The sequence below is a fragment of the Lepidochelys kempii genome, chromosome 11 (assembly GCF_965140265.1).
Source record: "Lepidochelys kempii isolate rLepKem1 chromosome 11, rLepKem1.hap2, whole genome shotgun sequence".
NCBI lineage: Eukaryota > Metazoa > Chordata > Testudines > Cheloniidae > Lepidochelys > Lepidochelys kempii.
This window is the reverse complement of record NC_133266.1, coordinates 36,340,280-36,358,601: the sequence shown is the minus strand read 5'-3', so window position 1 is coordinate 36,358,601 and position 18,322 is coordinate 36,340,280. Positions and strand designations below refer to the sequence as shown.

At 40.9% G+C, this 18,322-nt stretch overlaps 1 protein-coding gene across 13 annotated transcripts in view; it reads right to left on the bottom strand.

Annotated features, from left to right (window-relative positions):
* CSRNP3 (cysteine and serine rich nuclear protein 3) overlaps positions 1-18,322 on the bottom strand; it is a 161,171-nt gene that overhangs the window by 21,539 nt on the left and 121,310 nt on the right. For all 13 annotated transcript variants that reach the window (XM_073305688.1, XM_073305689.1, XM_073305691.1 and 10 more), the window contains one exon: positions 3,891-4,150. In XM_073305688.1, coding sequence (XP_073161789.1) covers positions 3,891-4,150 — 260 coding nt within the window. The remainder of the gene's footprint in view (positions 1-3,890; positions 4,151-18,322) is intronic.

The window sequence follows — 18,322 nt, the reverse complement described above, 5'->3', positions numbered from 1 at the left end:
ACTTCATAAGCAAACTTTTATGAATGAAACAACATTCATTCATAAAACCGGTTACCCCAATAACTGGCTAATTGAGTTTCACTTTCAATCCAATTGCTGCTTAAATCGCTGAAACTTACACTGTTTCAACATTGTAACTTCTGCTCACTGTTTGCCATTCCTTACACTTGTCCATATTGTAACTCAAACTCCATTTTAACTTGTCCCAAACTCCATTTTAAAATGCTCACTCAGTTTTGTAAAAGCTTGCTGCAACCTTCATTTTTGCAAAACCCTGCTGTAATCTTATTAGTTTAGTTTAGATGTGTGAATGAGGTATGGATGGATGATGGAATCAACCTCCAGCCCCAGCCTGTCCTGATGAAATAAAGTGTAAACACCCAACGGCTGAAGATGCAGACAACAGCCCTGACAAAGTAAGAGGAGTCCACCCTCAAAAGAAAAGAGCAAAAGTACAATTGAAGAAACATCAAAGCCAGGTCTTAGGCTGAAAGTCATGTCTGCAATTGAAGGGTGATCAATCATACCGAACCCAGAGGCAGCGTGACACCGCAAGAACCTATAGACTCTGGATTCAAACTAAAGCCTACAAAAAGGATGAGTGAGATGGAAGACTTTGAAGGGTAACATTCTGCTGCCAACATGGAAGGGCATCGCTGCATGGCCAACAGAGACCCAGCTCTTCCTTGTGCCTGGCTTTCCTGGACAATTAGCTGCCACAAGCTACGAACCCAAGCTACATGCATCCGATGAAGTGAGCTGTAGCTCACAAAAGCTTATGTTCAAATACATTTGTTAGTCTCTAAGGTTCCACTATTACTCCTTTTCTTTTTGCAAATACAGACTAACACGGCTGCTACTCTGAAACCTGTCATTCAGGACTGGTAACTCTACAGCATCTGCAGAACCTGTGTGTGTGTATGAACAAACGTGTGAATGAATGTGAAACTGAATGAAATGTTATAGTTATAATTGACTGCCTACTATGGTTCTTTTTGTATTCACAATAAATGTGACATTTTGTCTTATCCCCTTTAATAAGATCCTGCTAGTTTTTATGTTATTGGTATAACACTTTCTTTTTTAACACACAGCTTTTACAGTAATTTTTAAAAAACTTTTCAAACAAAAGCTTTCCCTACTTCATTTTATGCAATGGCTTTCTGTGCAGTTGAATAGCAATTTACGTGTAACTCCTGGGCAGAACACTTCAAATCAAGATCATAATCACTGACATTATCACCTAAGAACCGTAATGTTTTTCTTCCTTGTTTTCACTGAGACACAGCTCAAAGGGCAAAACAACTCTTCCATCTCCATAAACAGAAATCAACAAGGCCCAGCTATCATAAGTAAACAAAACATCTTTGATGCTTCACAATGATTGCCTAAAAGGCTAGACAATAAAAGTTCCCTCAAAGTTCTAACATTGACTGTGACTGAATGGGACTCAATGACAACATTATTTCTCCTCCTCTTCCTCCTCACAACCACTTTTTGAAAAAAGGAAGCTGGCATGAATGAGTAATATTGGAGTAAAGTGTTCAACATGGTGCTCATTAGCATCAATGGGAGTGGAGCTCCCATTATGAGTCCAATATACTAAGCTCAAAGCTCCTCTCATTGATAACAGTTTAACATCAGTAACTCCATTGACTTCAGTGATCTATACTGGTTTAAATGAGAAGAGAATCAGAACTACTATCTGGAATACACACTGTGATAGAAAGTGTTACCAACTCTCATGGTTTTACTGTAAATATCACAACATTTGTTATTTTCTTAAAGCCATGGTCCTGAATCAAACTGTTTATGGAAGAATCTCACCTTTCTAGTTCTCATGGTTGCAGAGAAAAGCTTGAAAACAAACCCAAACATACCCCAAAGGCTCAACAATCAGAAGGCAAATAAAAAGTACCAGTTTTAAAAAAATCTCATGATTTTTAAATCAGTCTCATGATTTTGGGGGCTTGACTCATGAGTTTTGAATGTGTGGGGATGCCAATACAGAGTAAACCTACTACCCCAAAACAGATTCACAGTCACCACCAGCTGCTAAGAAATAGTGAGAGAAGAACTTTCCATCTGTAGGTGAGGCCCTTCCATTTGGCTGCAGGAATTAATCTAGCAGTTAGAGACTGGGAGGAGGGGGTACATGGAATGGAAATCAAACTTCTGTTGCTACACCAGTATCTGGAAAGGGAATTTACCGGAATTTAAAATCCTGACTACAGGTCACTATCTACTTTAAACAACCCTCCCCACCATCCCCACTTAGTCTCAGTAGGAGAGGATACGGCTGGTCAGAGAATCTGTACTCCCCAAAAAAACTGTGCCTCCCCTCTTGCTTCATCCGGCTGGGGGCATGTTGCTCAATGGACCAAAAACCAAGTATCTGCCACTCCCAGGAGGGAGGAAAAGGGATGAGAGCACTGGAGGTAAATGAGATCTGGGATTTTCATTGGTGGATCTTGTGCCTGTATAAGGAGAAGGGGAAGCCTGAAGCCCTTGTTGGTAACCTCTACTATCTGGGCAGCGGGAGGGTTAGAGGACTCAGAAGTGAGCTGAGTCCTGAGAGACAGGGCAGGGGGTCTATCCCAAATGATTGGTTATCTGGTGGGAGCCCCATAATCCCACATCAGATCCAGGTAAATGCCTGGTGTATGAGAAGGGAGGGAATATATAGTCCCTACCCATGTCAATAAAGCTGTGGCCTGCCGCCTAAAATCCATTCCAATGTCTGTCTTTCATTCACCTATGTGTCCTAATCACCATGATAGTTGAGGGTTAGAAGCTATTAAAAAAAAACAACCTGTTCACTGTTCAAACTAGAAACTTTAGTAGACAGCGGAGTAATTACAACAGTGTCTGCGTAGCAAGAGCCACACAGACTTCTGAAGGAGGTGAGGCAGAAACTTGTGAAAAAATGCCTGGGAGGCAATAGGAGTAATGTTCTAAACCGGGAATAATGCCAGGTGGCTTTGGGAATCTGCCTTCTAGTGGTATCTGAAACAGAGAGACGTAATCTCAGCATAATTTCATAGCGGGAAAAGGACTGCAGTTAGGCTACAATTCTAAAAATAATTCAAAGCTAATTACATAGATCAATTTGCAACCATGCCAAAATAAATAAATGAATAACAGAAACAATTAATACATATTCTTAGTTTGCCCAATCTTGCTCTTATTTAACTCAATGGGCATTTTCCCACGAATTTTAATACAATTTGGGAATAGGACGAGTGTTTCTAAACATGATTTTTCAATGATACATTGAATGTAAAAACCATACACCTGTTGAACATCTACTACGCTGTATTTAAAAGCCAACCCAGGACGATATCTCCAATTTGTAGAGACCGGATTAGTATGATCAGAAATCTTTGGTATTGATAAGCTAAGCACTTGCATCAAGCAGTTATCTCAAACAAAGAGCTGAAATTTTGCAAGTTTTTCTTCTTTAAAGGCATACTTTCTGGTTAAAAATATATTTAAAAAAAATAAACATCCATACCTGTGTTGCTTATAACATGGTGGAAATTTAAACTGATTTTTTCAAAAATGGAATGTACTTTTCACCATTAATGTTTGCTTTTTGCATTTAGCTCAAGTTGGCCAAGAAAAGAAACCGGTCAGTTTCACTTTCCATATCTCATCACTAGCACCATGCTGCCATTTTTTGATTGCATTGCCTGTAGATTAACATATCTAATCCAAACAAAAACCTGTTTTAATTGGATTTTTTTAAATCAGAGGAACATTTCTATTGAATTTAAATTTGTTAAAGTCAGATAAAGTGATCAGGTTAAATGTTGGGCCTATGGTGTCTTGACAGTATCCGTTTAAAATGTGAGAGATGGGAGCAAGCAAGGTCTCCTTGCCATTCTTACCTTCAGTTTTAAAGAGTTAAGCTTCTCTTCCCTTAGATGGTCTCTTAACATCTCTCGATGGAGCCTCTCCTGTTCCATTGCAAATTCTCCAAGGGAGTACTGGCGCACACTGTTGTGACGTGTGGACATGCCCAATGTGCTTCCTCCTTGGCTCGGGACACTAGTGAAGCCTTGCCTTCTTGTGAAGTAGTAGACAGTAACACAGTTAAAATGAACATTCTTTGTCCTTTTCCGCTTCTCCCTCTTCAAGATCGATGAAGCTAAAATGGAAGCCAGTTGTAACATTAATGAAAAACCTGTTGGTCACATAGCAAATCTTTACTTCTCCGAGTAGTCCCACTAACTTTAAATCAAATGGGATACTCACACAAGCAAAGTTTTGCAGGATTAGGTCTCTTGTGAGAGGGGTATTATTAAAAAATAACAGTAAAGATAAAACATTTGCAATAAACATTTTATATGAGACAATAGAATTTGGCTAATAAATATATGACATATTTCTTACTCAAGTTAAGCCAAAGTGTTTAAACAAAGTAAGGAGTCGGACAGCTTCTGTGTTTGCTTTCACTGTTACAAAACCATACACTTGTGAACACTGTCATCTATTTTAAGAGCGGAGATAGTGTTGGCCAGGACACTCTGGTTAGTCCACACTCTTTTCACAATGTTTTATCTTTCACGAGGAAAACAAATGAAGATCGGAAGAAACCATCTCAGTGTAACTTAGCACCTGAAAGACACTGGCCCACTGACTTACACATGATAAAATCCCATTGATGTCAGTAGCATTGCATGACACAAGGCAGGGGAAATGTGACCCAATTTCTCACACAGTGTAATATAGATCTACTGCTACTGTGTCTATAAGAGTCTAGCTGAAGATTTCTAGTATTTTATAGTTGAAATTATTGTCCCTCTTTTTAGGAGTAAGGGAAAATGCCAAGCACTTTCAGTATTCCAGAAAAAGAGAACGGAGCTTTGGAAAACACTATGAAGCAACATTTTACTGTCACCCAGGGACCTAAAAATCCGTAATAATAATGGGAAACCTGTCACAGGATGATACTATATAAATAATACTGATTTACAGCTACACTCCTCTCCTTTTTCTCCACCGATCCCACTGATGCTGCCCAGTGAACAGCTCGTTGTTACATGTGAAGTCAGTGCTAAGCCTATCTCCCCTCTTCTTTTTTCACCCTTCCCTCACACTCTTCTCCTTTTCCTCCTTCCTTAATTCACTTGCATACAAATGTAGCTCTACACGATGTGCACTACTTTAAAAATGGTGCCACAAGTCTTGTTCCTATCTTTAAATATTTGTTTTTTGTTGTACAGATATTTAGAGATTCCTGTAATGATATTCAGTAGTTGACACTCACAAGTGGCTGTGGTTGGCCGTTAGAGCAAAATAAGAGCAACAAACTAGTTCCTTGACTTTTTTAAGATATGACAGTTTATTTGATTTGATTTGAATTATAAAATGGCTATAGGAAATCAAAAAACTAGATGATGTGTTACAGCCATGCAATTTAGATACAACAATTGCATGAGGTATGATATGAGAAACCTATCTGTCAGAAAAAATAGAGTAGTGGTCCCCAAACTGTAGTGCGCACCCTCCTAGTGGGGAGTGGAGGAACATGCAGGGGGGTGCAGTGGAGCCCAGGAAGGGAGTGCCACCCAGCCCCGCTCTGCCCCCAGCTCCACTCTGGCCCCGCCCCTGGCGCCAGCTGCTGGCCTGGCGCTGCTCCCAGCCCCCAACCCCCCCTCCTCACCACAACTCTTTTGTTATGGAACAAAACATTTGTGATCAGAAATAAAAACAGAACAATTCTACATGAGGAAATTAACAGACAACAAAATAAAACATTTTTCACCCTGCTTAAAGAAGTAGTGCTAAGAAAAACTGACTTTTATTAAAAAGATTAATAGCCTTGTTAACAAAAGTAAACCTCTCATATTTCACACACAGACCCAAAATATTGTGAGGTCCAGTAAAATATACTTCTCAAGAAATGTTCTTCAGATGTGCTACATTTAATTGGCATAATATATAACCACTGAGTACAATGCCAGAGGCCCTATATTATTTTACAGAGGATATTTTATTACTTTTTTTTAAATTGCAACTCTGAAACAACTTTATAGTGCTATGCCAAAGATAGGCAGGATGCAAATACGAAGATCTCTGTTATTAGTATAGCTGGTCAAAAAATTTTCAATGGGATAGTTCCACTCCTCCTCAGGAAATGCAATATTTGCTGAAATCAAAATATTTGCAGGAATGTGTTGATTTTAACAAAATTTTTGACTGGAGAAAGTTGAAACAAATCATTTTAGCTTTCTAGTATAATTTTGATAATGTTGAAACATTTTAACTTTTATCAAACTGATCCATTGCATTTACTTTATATTATATTACATTAAACATTATACTGTATGTAGAATTTTATCTAAAATCATGTTTAAACATTATCAAAACAAAACTCTTTGCCTTACTGAGATAAAACTATTTAATGAGATAAAACAGTTTAATGAGAGATAAAACAGTAAATTTTGAAATTTAAATTTTTCATTCAGATTCAAAATGAAAAGAAATTTTGAAATGTCACAATTTCCTGCAGAAAGGACATTTCGTTTTCCAACCAGCGCTAGTTATCAAGCTGGAGCATCCGGGAAATCCTGCTCTCAGACAATGAAAGGAGGAGTCATGTGGGCTGTTCTGGGATTGGTGGCAGGGAATCAGTGGAGAAGCACTGATATTATCTTTCATCCTTAGCAGTGGTTGCACTCCTGCCTCCCAACCAAGTAAACAAATGCAGTGTTTACAGCTACCACAGGAATGAAACAACAACAGGCTAGGTTAAAGATTAAAATAAAATAGAAAGAAAGAAAATTAAAGATATAAGGTGGAAAGTAAAAAAACATTTTACTTAACGAATGACTTAGAACAGTGGTTTTCAACATGTGGTCTGCGGATCCCTGGGGGTCCACAGACTATGTCTATGTTTTCCAAAGGAGTCTGCACCTCCATTTGACATTTTTTAGGTGTCCAAAATGAAAAAAGAAAATGTACATGTCCATAAAGTGCATACACTAAATATATTTGATTACATGGTTGTCACACACACATCCCTAATAGAGCACGCTCTGCTGGACACACACCAGGCTGCTGTGCTGGGTCCAATCTGCAGGATCTGTGTGGTCTCATTAGGCTGCAGCACTGTTTCTCCCCTTGATGTCTTTGGCACATCTCCTGAGCACAGGTGCTCTGTCTGTTATACTTTCACAGAAATGGGACCACATGGTCCAGCAGCCTTAGGCCCCGAGGATCAGTGCTAACTCCTCAGATTCCTAATAGCTCACACACACCCTCTCCCAGAACTCCATCCACATGGGTACTCTGATTTACACTATGTTTCAGGGACATGTGATAGCAAAATGCAAATTGGCTTTATAAGGGCTCCTAAACACAATTACTTTTTACTTAGATAGCACAAGAGACAAAATAATAAATACATTTCCCTGGCTCAGTTTCCTCACCACTCTGGAGAGTTTTTTGGGCCTGGGCAGAATCCTCTAAGGAGTCCAGGATCTCTCCTCCTGCACTTGCCTTCTCTTCCAAATTATGAAGTGAGTGAATCAGTCTCTGCTCTGTGTCCCACACAATTTTATGTATCCCACCGCCACCACCATCTGGTTTCCTGCTGCTGGGGAAATTCCATTCTCCAGTCCTCAACCTCCTGCAGAAAAGTTAGGGCAAACTAGCTTCCCCCAGCCTTCAGAGATCCTATTGTTCTCTGTGGGTCAGGTCTGATCACTAAGAAATAGTCCTTAATGACAGTCTCTTCCAAAGACCAGACTTGTAGGCTCTTCTCCCTGTGTCATCACCTTTTAGAATTTCAGTCCAGCATGGAGGTAAAAACACAACAGAAAAAGCAACCAGCCCCACACACAGTGTTGCCAACCTTCATGATTTTTTCACAAGTGACATGATTTTGGCTGGGGTTGGAACCAGTCTTGTGATGACAAAAGAAGCTTCAGCCCTCTAGCAAATTTGAGTCCTCTAACTGTCCCACCTGCCCACATCTTGGGGCTGAATAACCAATCAGAGCTACTGTAGGCAGAGCTTTCCTCCCCACCCCCTTCTAGTTATCTGAAGTCATTCTTGTAGGAAGGGATGGGGGAGGAGAAAGCTAATGGGTCCATCAGCTCAAGGGGCTCTGCCACCTATCCCCCTGAGCAACAGGATTAGGTGGCACCTCTGCTCCTCCCCTGCCCTGTAGTACCTCGCCTGGGAAAGGGCAGAACGGGGTGGGCTTGCTGCAGCCCTCTCTCCAGGCCTAGGAGATATGGGTGAAGAACTCCAGGAGGAGAGATGTGATTGGGTGGCTTACCTGATGGGTGGGCTGAACTGATGGGGGAGGGGAATGAATGGAGGGCAGAATTAATTGCTGGGCAGGGACTGGGGAGATGTGGGAGTGAGAGCTCCTTCAGCAAGGACCTAAATCACTTCACCCAATAAATCCGGGAGAGTGGGCAACACTAATTGTCACATACACACTGGGGAAGGGCAGGTGTAGTTCAAAAATAAAGAGACCAAAAACGTATACATTTTTTACACACACACAACACACACAAAATAACGTGATTTTTGGACCAATCTGACTTTTTATTACTTTAGATTTTTTATGTTTTGAGGTCAGCAATACTGCACATTCCAAATAGTTTGACACAAACATGCAGGGGCCCCAACATCGAACAGAATTCGTAAGTTGTACATAGACAGATCCCCCAAATCAACACAGTCTTTAAGCATTGGAACTACAGTGTATCAGGGGATTAAAGTTAAGGAAATGCTTTTACCCATGGGCACTGGGATTTCCTGACATTATTGCTTAGTGGCAAGAATACTGAATGAGGGGCTCACAGGAGTAACACTATTCTTGTTTCATATATCTGTTGTCCTCTTTATTAAAAAGCACAACTTGTCTATTTTCACCTCCTTATACCCCTTGTGCTGAGGCAGGATCGAGTAAACCTAAACCATTCCTGACAGCTGTTTGTCCAACCTGTTCTTAAAAACCTCCAGTGATGCCAAGTGCAGTTTTATCCACAGTTAAACACATCTTAATAATTAAAAGAAAATGAAAAAAGACAACAGCTCATACTATACAACTAACTCTAATATCACAAGCATCTTTAGCTCTTGTGAATATAAAAAAGAGAAAAAATATATTTTTATGGAATGTCAGATTTTTGTTAAAAGGCAGATAAGAACCATAGTACATCACTACAGAGTATAACTTTGTGCTTAACTATATAACCAACTACATCCATCACATCCAACACCATATATTTAAGTGTTGGGAAAAATTAAGTGTGCAGGAAAAATTAAAAATTCACAACAGGTGTTTAGGTATATTAGTTTTTTGGGACTAGGGATGGTGAAAGAGTTGGCAGTTGTTGGTTGCTTGGAAACTGAGTACTAACTGGTCCTCCTATATGTTATTCAAAGCAGAACTATGTCCAGGCACCTTGAGCTACATGAAAATGCACCAGTACAAACTCCAAAGGAGCAAGTTCTGATCTTATTAACGTAAGATCCAGATTAACTCCATTACTCCTTATTTACACCAGTGCAAGAAAGAGACCAGCTAAATTCTTTCCCTTCTCAGATGACTTTAGCATCATTGGATCTTTACTGGGAAATGCATATTCTCTCTCTCTATATATATATTTCATTATTTGGGTTTCTGTCTTTTTCTACTCATATTAAATACTGAAACAGAAAAATCCTCACATTAACAAAAAAACAACAGAGATACCTTCAGGCAGAAATATTAACTGCAAACAGAGATGGGCTAATTCAGAAAAACGGATGTGAAAACCACTCCTCCTCCCACACACTCCAATTTTGGGAAAGTTCAGGTCAGTGACTTGGAATTGCCTTTGTAACAAGTCTAAACTACAACCCAAATCCTAAATCACAAGAATCTGGGGAGTATTTGAATCTAGTACTGAACCCAGAACAAAGAAACTAATAGAATCATAGAATATCAGGGTTGGAAGGGACCTCAGGAGGTCATCTATTCCAGCCCCCTGCTCAAAGCAGGACCAATCCCCAACTAAATCATCCCAGCCAGGGCTTTGTCAAGCCTGTCCTTAAAAACTTCTAAGGAAAGAATTCCACCACCTCCCTAGGTAACGCATTCCAGTGTTTCACCACCCTCCTAGCGAAAAAGTTGTTCCTAATATCCAACCTAAACCTCCCCCACTGCAACTTGAGACCATTACTCCTCCTTCTGTCATCTGCTACCACTGAGAACAGTCTAGATTCATCCTCTTTGGAACCCCCTTTCAGGTAGTTGAAAGCAGCTATCAAATCCCCCCTCATTCTTCTCTTCTGAAGACTAAACAATCCCTGTTCCCTCAGCCTCTCCTCATAAGTCATGTGTTCCAGTCCCCTAATCATTTATGTTGCCCTCTGCTGGACGTTATCCAATTTTTCCATATCCTTCTTGTAGTGTGGGGCCCAAAACTGGACACAGTACTCCAGATGAGGCCTCACCAGTGTCGAATAGAGGGGAACGATCACGTCCTTCGATCTGCTGGCAACGCCCCTACTTATACATCCCAAAATGCCATTGGCCTTCTTGGCAACAAGGGCACACTGCTGACTCATATCCAGCTTCTCGTCCACTGTAACCCCTAGGTCCTTTTCTGCAGAACTGCTGCCTAGCCATTCGGTCCCTAGTCTGTAGCGGTGCATGGGATTCTTCCGTCCTAAATGCAGGACTCTGCACTTGTCCTTGTTGAACCTCATCAGATTTCTTTTGGCCCAATCCTCTAATTTGTCTAGGGCCCTCTATATCCTATCCCTACCCTCCAACGTATCTACCTCTCCTCCCAGTTTAGTGCCAACCAATAATAACGTGTCTACCATACAGATCCAAGTCTCCTTTGCCACAGAAATAAACTGTAATTGTTAAATAATGATCTAAATTGTAGATAAATTAATAATGGAATATGAGACTGTTACACAGCATTAGCCTCAATGGACCTCAGTAGACAAATAATACGCTACACACCCACACAACTCTATCTTTATACAGCCTGATTTTGGAGTCTGTGCCTTTTCATCAGTCAGTGAGATTATGCCTATGTAAAACAGGTCTAAAACAGAGCCCTTGTGTATATTTAGAAACTTCCCAAAGATAGAACACGGAACTCCACACTCAGGAAGAGAATTCTAACTTCAACTAAAAATAACTTCTGGAGAGGGACTGTGAAGCATGCCTCCTAGTTTTACAAAATCCTAGCTTGAATGACATTTTCAGCCTATAATGTTTCTCAAACACTTCTTATTGAAAAAGGAGTAGTTCTTTGGTTACTAAACATAAATAGTCTCTGTTCTGGCTGAAATCCAAGGCATAAGCACTTTCCTCTGCTGTCTCAGCTATTCTCCTGATGTCAAAGACACATTAAAAAAATGTTAAACATATGGCTCCTCAGCAGAATGCTAGCAGTCTTACAATCAAGAGGGCAATGCAATTCATTACCACCATCATAGAAATATTTTAGGGACATGAAAATCTCAAAACTATATAAAGCCCATTTGATTAAAATTCTAGCATAGTGACAGAAGGAGACATTGCTATTCATAAACTCCACTAACTTATTTTCGTGCTTTTTACATATTCTCAGTGCCATATGAGCCACTATGGTAAAAAGGATTAACACCATTCTCCACCTGCTCCATGACTTTCCCACACAGCATTTCATCAAGTCTAACAATATAGAACTGTCAAGCCTAACATATCATGATAATCCAGGTCAGAATATCACTTTCAAGAATAATAATAAATTTTAAAAAAGTCCAAGTCTTTTTAGCAATCACCCTAGAAAGAAAAACTGGGCAAGAGTTCATGCTCTTGAACTTTGCCCCTGCCCTCCCTCCACCCCACAAAAAGATGTTTTGATAAGAACAGATTTAAAATTTTTATTAAAGTTAATATTTCAAATCAAATTTAAGAGGGAAGGTACTGTACATCTGGGGTCGGGCTTGGGTTATGGGGGATTGCAAGTATTGGTTACAAGGTTCACAAGGTACATACATATCACATAACCAGCATAGCTCCAGATTGGGGTGTGGGAGTTTTTAAAGTATCAGTGGATAAGTAGGCTCTGGTACGCCACCCATGGAAGGTATTAAGAGTCCAAGTCAGTACTGGTGTACAGAATAAGTACATGGATGGGGTGCATCCGTGACTTCTTCAGGGAAAGAAGTGGGTTATTTCCCTGGTCAGCATTGTCAGTTAATCGACCTGGTACTGGCAGTGTCCCATGATGTGTTCCGTACAGATGTGTCTGGACCACTTGATGATGTCGGACACCATGAGCTGTCTCATGAGCCAGGCATAGCGTCGACCAACTCTGCACGCTCTCAGCACCAACTCATTGTGGGGGGTCCCATGCACCCAGGGCTCCCACGATCAGGGCGTAGATCTAGACCTTGTAGCCCTGGACTCTCAGGTTGTCGGCCAGCAGGGTATACTTCAACACCTTCTGTGTTTGGGCCTCGTGGAAGGCCGGTGACCTGTTTTCAAATGGCACCGTGATGTCTACCATGAGGACCTTCTCTTTTTCTGCGTCGGGCACGACGATGTCAGGTCGCAGTCGACTGTCTGTCCCGGGGATGGCGGAGTCAATGGTGATCTTCCCCAGGGATGGTGGGATGGCTTTCACCAGCTGGTTCTGGATGGCATTGTGGTGGTGCCACCAGGCTCCAGAGTGGTATCTGCATCCACACAGGATGTGAGGCAGGGTCTCGTTGGTGTAGCCACACTTCCTGCAGCGCTTGTCCCGGTTGCCATGGCGGATGGCTCCGTTGAGTCGGGCCCAGTGGACCAAACCACCAGTTGGCGAACGTGGTGAAGCTGCCCCTGGGGAGGAAGTGGTTGCTGAGAAGAGGCTTGAGCCCACAAGACCTTCCGTGTTGTTAGTGGGGGTGTAGATAGATGCTGTGCATCCATGGAGGCATCAACTACATAGTGCAGAGAAATTGGATTTATGTTCAGCACATCAAGAAGGCCATATCCATTACTGCTTGATTGTGCAGGACCCAAAAGGGAGCCAGCTCGGGGGAAGAAACTGGGCATGACTGAGGCAATGGTGATAAGCCCTCATCCATGCTATAGAAATGCAACCATTTCTGCTCCTTCTAATAGCACTGCACTGCTCCACCTCTAACCTAATAAGACTGTCAACACAAAATTGAGCAGGCTTCTCATATCCCTAATGCACTTTCCCCTCTCTTATGCAGCCAAGTTCAAGATGTGCTCAGTCCAGAGAGGTTCTTCATGAAAATGTTTGCCTGATGTCATAGTTACAGATGTTAAGTTTGGAAAAGTCCTCTGAAAACATGTAGTCCAGGCTCCTACATAAAGAAGGACCTTTCTTTAGCTTTTCTGAGGCTTGAAAGCTACATGTGTCTCTGGTGCGTGATGCTCTTGAGTCTGGGGGTGTCAGGTGGAAAAAGTTTTGGGGCCGAGAGGGCTAGTTTGAAATATGGAGAGGTTAGGAAGAAATAAGACAAGTTCTCATTTGAACTGGTCAGAAATGGTTCTCCCCTCCTGTGGAAAACTTTGACAAAAGTGGAAAAATATATTTTTGTCAACATTTTCTGCAGAAACTTTCACCTTTTTAGTTGAAAATCAAAATTTTACAGCCGAAAACTGGAACTTTTCAGGTTTCAGAGTAGCAGCTGTGTTAGTCTGTATTCGCAAAAAGAAAAGGAGTACTTGTGGCACCTTATAGACTAACCAATTTTTCAGTTGAAAAGTTTTGATAACAACTTGAAATTTTCCATAGAAAGCAAATACTTTTCATGAAAAAATTAATTTAGGTAAAAAAAAAAGGAATTTTCTGCCCCCAAAAGGGAAAAATGTTGAACAGCTTTTGTTCTCAGCCTATGGGATAGCGAATGTGGTATTTCTGAGCAAGAGGAGGTTGAGCTGGGCTGGAGGGAGCATGGAGAGATGTAGAGCTGGGAGGGGGTTGGTTTGGCATGGTTGAATATGGAGATGGGGAGAATAGAGTGAATTGGTGGTAATGTGTGCGGATAGGGTGAGAGCAGTTGGGACAAGGACAGTGATGGGGTCACAAAGGGATAAAAACTACTTTCTCCCACACTGCCTTTACAGTAAAGTGTCTCAATATTTCTACTCTAAATGGGAAATACTGTGGGAGAGGGAAGAGGGTGCCCCTTTGTTCCAGTTTTTCACTTTGAAAACGTGATCAACCTACAGGTCCACCACTTATTCTAATCATCAGCTGTCATTACTGGATGGTTATTATTGTCCTGGTCATAGTTTCCTGTTGAGTAAGAAAACAGGTTACCACCATGGATCCTAGTGGGATTAATTTGAAGGTAAAGTTTAAGAATTCTTATATTTGTCACATTTGGGCTTTAATTAGTGTGAAAAATAATATGATAACAAATCTGGTGTTATATTTATAGACACAACTAAAGATGCAGGAATGTGAATGTTTCATTTTATTTATTAAAAAGATTATTAATGGCCAGTATATGCGCTATTGGCTTATGTCTGCTCAAGCACAATGTACCAAGTTATTAATTACAACACAAATAAAAAAAAATCTTCAGTGAGGCCTGTTGAGAAAAAAAAATACAGTACTATATTCTATGCTTCAACTGACCATTAGATCAGATTTCAAAAGATTCAGAATCCCAGTAGTATGGGAGATCTTAATATTACAGAATGGGCAATGCACTAAAAGCTAGCATATGTGAGCCATTTAAATACAGTTGTGATCCATTTCATCCTCAAACCTTTCATCCTCCTCAAACCTTTACATCAATTTCCAGAACATCTTATTCTTCTCAATAGCATCCTCTCTCTCTCTCTCTCTCTTTTTTTTACTTAAACCAAATCACATTTTGCAGGATCTTTCTTTTCCATGTGAAAGAATGTCTAAACAGACTATGCAACTTGAAATCTACAGGTCTGATTGGCAATGGCTACTCTCATGTGACTCTAGTCCTGCAATATATCATTATGGTTGTATATTGTGCATTTCCTTGGGCATTGTGATCTATCCTGCTTGGTCCTGCTTTGAGCAGGGGGTTGGACTAGATGACCTCCTGAGGTCCCTTCCAACCCTGATATTCTATGATTCTATGATTCTATCCTTCTCTTCCAACATTTCAGTAACCTCAATAATTACTTATTTCAATACAAGGATGCCTCAATTCATTTAGCCACCCATTCATGTACATTTTCAAACATGTTGTTGCATCTGTTATACTTCCATCACAGGACTTTTGTTGCAAGTTATTTAAGGCAAAGAATAACAAAACCCTCTCTGATTTCTGTCAGAAACTGTCTTTATGATCACATAAAGTGGTGAAATTCACTAATATTTTAGAGGGGAGATTTTCTGCTGCTGTACTGAGACTGCAGCCTATCATGTCAAACAACGTCGTCTCATTGTTTCATTGTATTCACCTTTCTGTCTGTATCCATTTGTTGTCTCTTGTCTAGGTAGCTTGTAGCTCTTTAGGACATAATACATCTTTTTGTTCCGTGTTTGTACTGCACCTAGCTCAATGGGGTTGGTCCCGCTGCATGACTAGTTTCCTAGGTACTATGATAATGAAAATATTATTAATAATAATAATAACAGTAGGCAAACAAATCCCCTTGAAAATATATGGGAGTTGGGTGCCTAACTATCCTTTACTGTCCATCATTTAAAAACAAAAACAAAAACAAAAAACGGATATCAGGCAGGACATTCCCGAAGGGAATCCCATCTTCTTTCAATTTATAGGAGTGTTTAAGTTTAGCAGAGTGCTTCTTCAGTTCACTGAATTTATCTGCAGTCATTTTCTTGAATTTCCTCTACTTACTAACATTATCCAGATGAACCCACTGTTTTAAAAACAATCATATTAATCTGCTCTATCTTTGAAAACACTTCAAAATATTGGGATTTCACAACATGCTAATACATTTTGCACCAATGCTAATGACAGGACGTTATCAATCAATTACCAAACATGGCTGCAGGTAATACAGATGATTGCACAATGCCATTAAAAAGAAAAAAAGTTCCTGGTTTTCAGCTTCACCTTCTAAATATTTTCAAACCCATACTGAACTAGCATCACCACATTTAACTAATTTAAACTGCTACCACTGATCAACAATTAAGCATAAGTATTTTAAGAGGTATTAAACAACTAATTAAAGCTGTAGGTTCAGGTAATGATTAGTGCTATGGATCCTTTCACCAAATAAAACATGCATTGTTTCCTTTACATAAATATAATATGGAAGAATTTAGATACTCCTATATTTCAAAGAACGTGATGTTACTCTTCAACATTCTCAATCCACCACAAAGACAAGGAAGTGGAACACAACACTCAGTATGAGGTTACATGTAACCAGCATGTTCCATGAGGACATGTATCATTTGGGTGAAGGAAAAGATATGCAGTGGGGACATAGTATTAATGGATGCTATTAATTCTAGCACCCTCAAGGGCCATACTAAAAACTAACACTGGTGAGAAAAATTAGAAACATTCCAAATTTCCTAGAAAAATGGCAGAAAATGTTGGGAGGTTTTTTTGCTAGAACTTTTCCTCACCCATGTTTTGAACAGTTATATAATTGGTCAAAACATATATAAAATGACAAAGTTTCAGTTAAATATGGAAAAAAATGTGTCAGGTCTATTCAGGAGTGGACAGGACTGCTAATGCTCCGTCCTAACCAAGCAATCTCAAAGGCAGGGCTGAGGCAATGGCTTGTTATCCCTTAGGGGACTCACATGTGGAGTTCTGCAGGAAAACCAAATGGAACCGTTCCTTTCAATGTGTATTAGGGGCTGTGAGGAGGGATAATGAGGAAGGATAATGAGGAGACGTGGGTTGTGCCGTTTTCAGTATGATGGTGACACCTGTGTCACTGGGGTCATGGATGAGAGCCAGTTGGCTAAAACTTAATCCAGATAAGAATGAGATGATGCTGTTGGCAGAAGTAACTGAGATACCTGCCCGTTATTAAAGGTGCATTTGTTACTAGAGTTTATAATCGGCAGATAGTGTAGGGAAGCTGTTGTTAGTTGATCACAGATAGGCTTAGAAAGATTAGGGTTTTAGCAGTAAATGTTGATACACTGTGTGCGAACAAACAGACAAAAAATATTTCCATTGATAATAATCAAAATTTACCTATAGGCAAAGTAAGAAAAATGCTGCTTGAGAACTTATTAGAGTCTGATGTTAATATATTTACTTTGTATATTCTGACATGTGATGTTGACAGTTTGTGTTTTAATGGTTATAAAGTTTTAACATTTTCAATCTCAACATCTACGGTCACTAAATAATTGTTGTTAGGGATGCAATTGTGTCACAGTAGTCACCACTGTCATAGAACCAGGAATTTTGCCATATCGTGCATGCAGAATATTAGTTTGCTTTGATCAAATCCTCTTTGAAAGATGTGTGGCAGCAGGGTCCATATGAACAATTCCTTAGTTTGCTTTCATCAGCTGCCTCCACCCCTACCCAGTACTAACCCTTAAATCCTGTCTGCCTTTGCCCTGCCCCCATTTCTAATCTGCTTCCTTGCCCCTACCACTGCCTCCCCACCAAGCCTTCTGCACTTACCCAACATCCGCTAGCTCTAGGCATCTCAGACCCCCTCTGCCTTTCCCAGCCCTGCTCTAGACCCTCCCCATCTCTGTCCCCCACTTACATTCTGATTCCCTGCAAACCCCTCTGTTCAGTGTGCAGCTCCTAGAAGGGGCAGGGCTGGGTCTTTGCCCCCTCATGTCCCAGTCTCTTTCTCCCTTGTAGGTCCCCAGGCCCTCAAACTCCCATGGTCCCCTCTGCTTCCAGCTCCCCATCATCCTTTTCCATCTCTCTCCCTAGCCTACCGGTGAGACCTGCTGCCCAGGCCTGGACCTTGACTGGCAAATCCCAGGCTCTGACAATCTCTGATGGAGAATCCCTTCATACCAGCAGGAAGTGAGAGGCATGGCCCAGTACCCTGGCCCACTGATTAGCAGAGACTGGTACTATCCTGTGCCTGCTGTGTGCCTTCAGACCACACCTTCTCCACCAATTGACTGGGGAGAGAGATGGGAAAAGGGGTTGGTGGTGGCTGGGTGTGTGTGTTGGAGATCAGGCAAGCCAGTAGTGAGCAGGGATGGAGGAGGGAGGTAGGGTGAGGACTAGGGCACCTACAAGGAGAAAAGAGGGCGAAGAATGGGAGCTGTCAACACAAAGGATATGGGAAACGAGAGGGGCAAAGACCCAGCCCTGCCCCTTTTAGGAGCTCTGCAGTGGGAAGAAGGATCTGCAGAGTGGGGATTCATGGAAGGTAGGT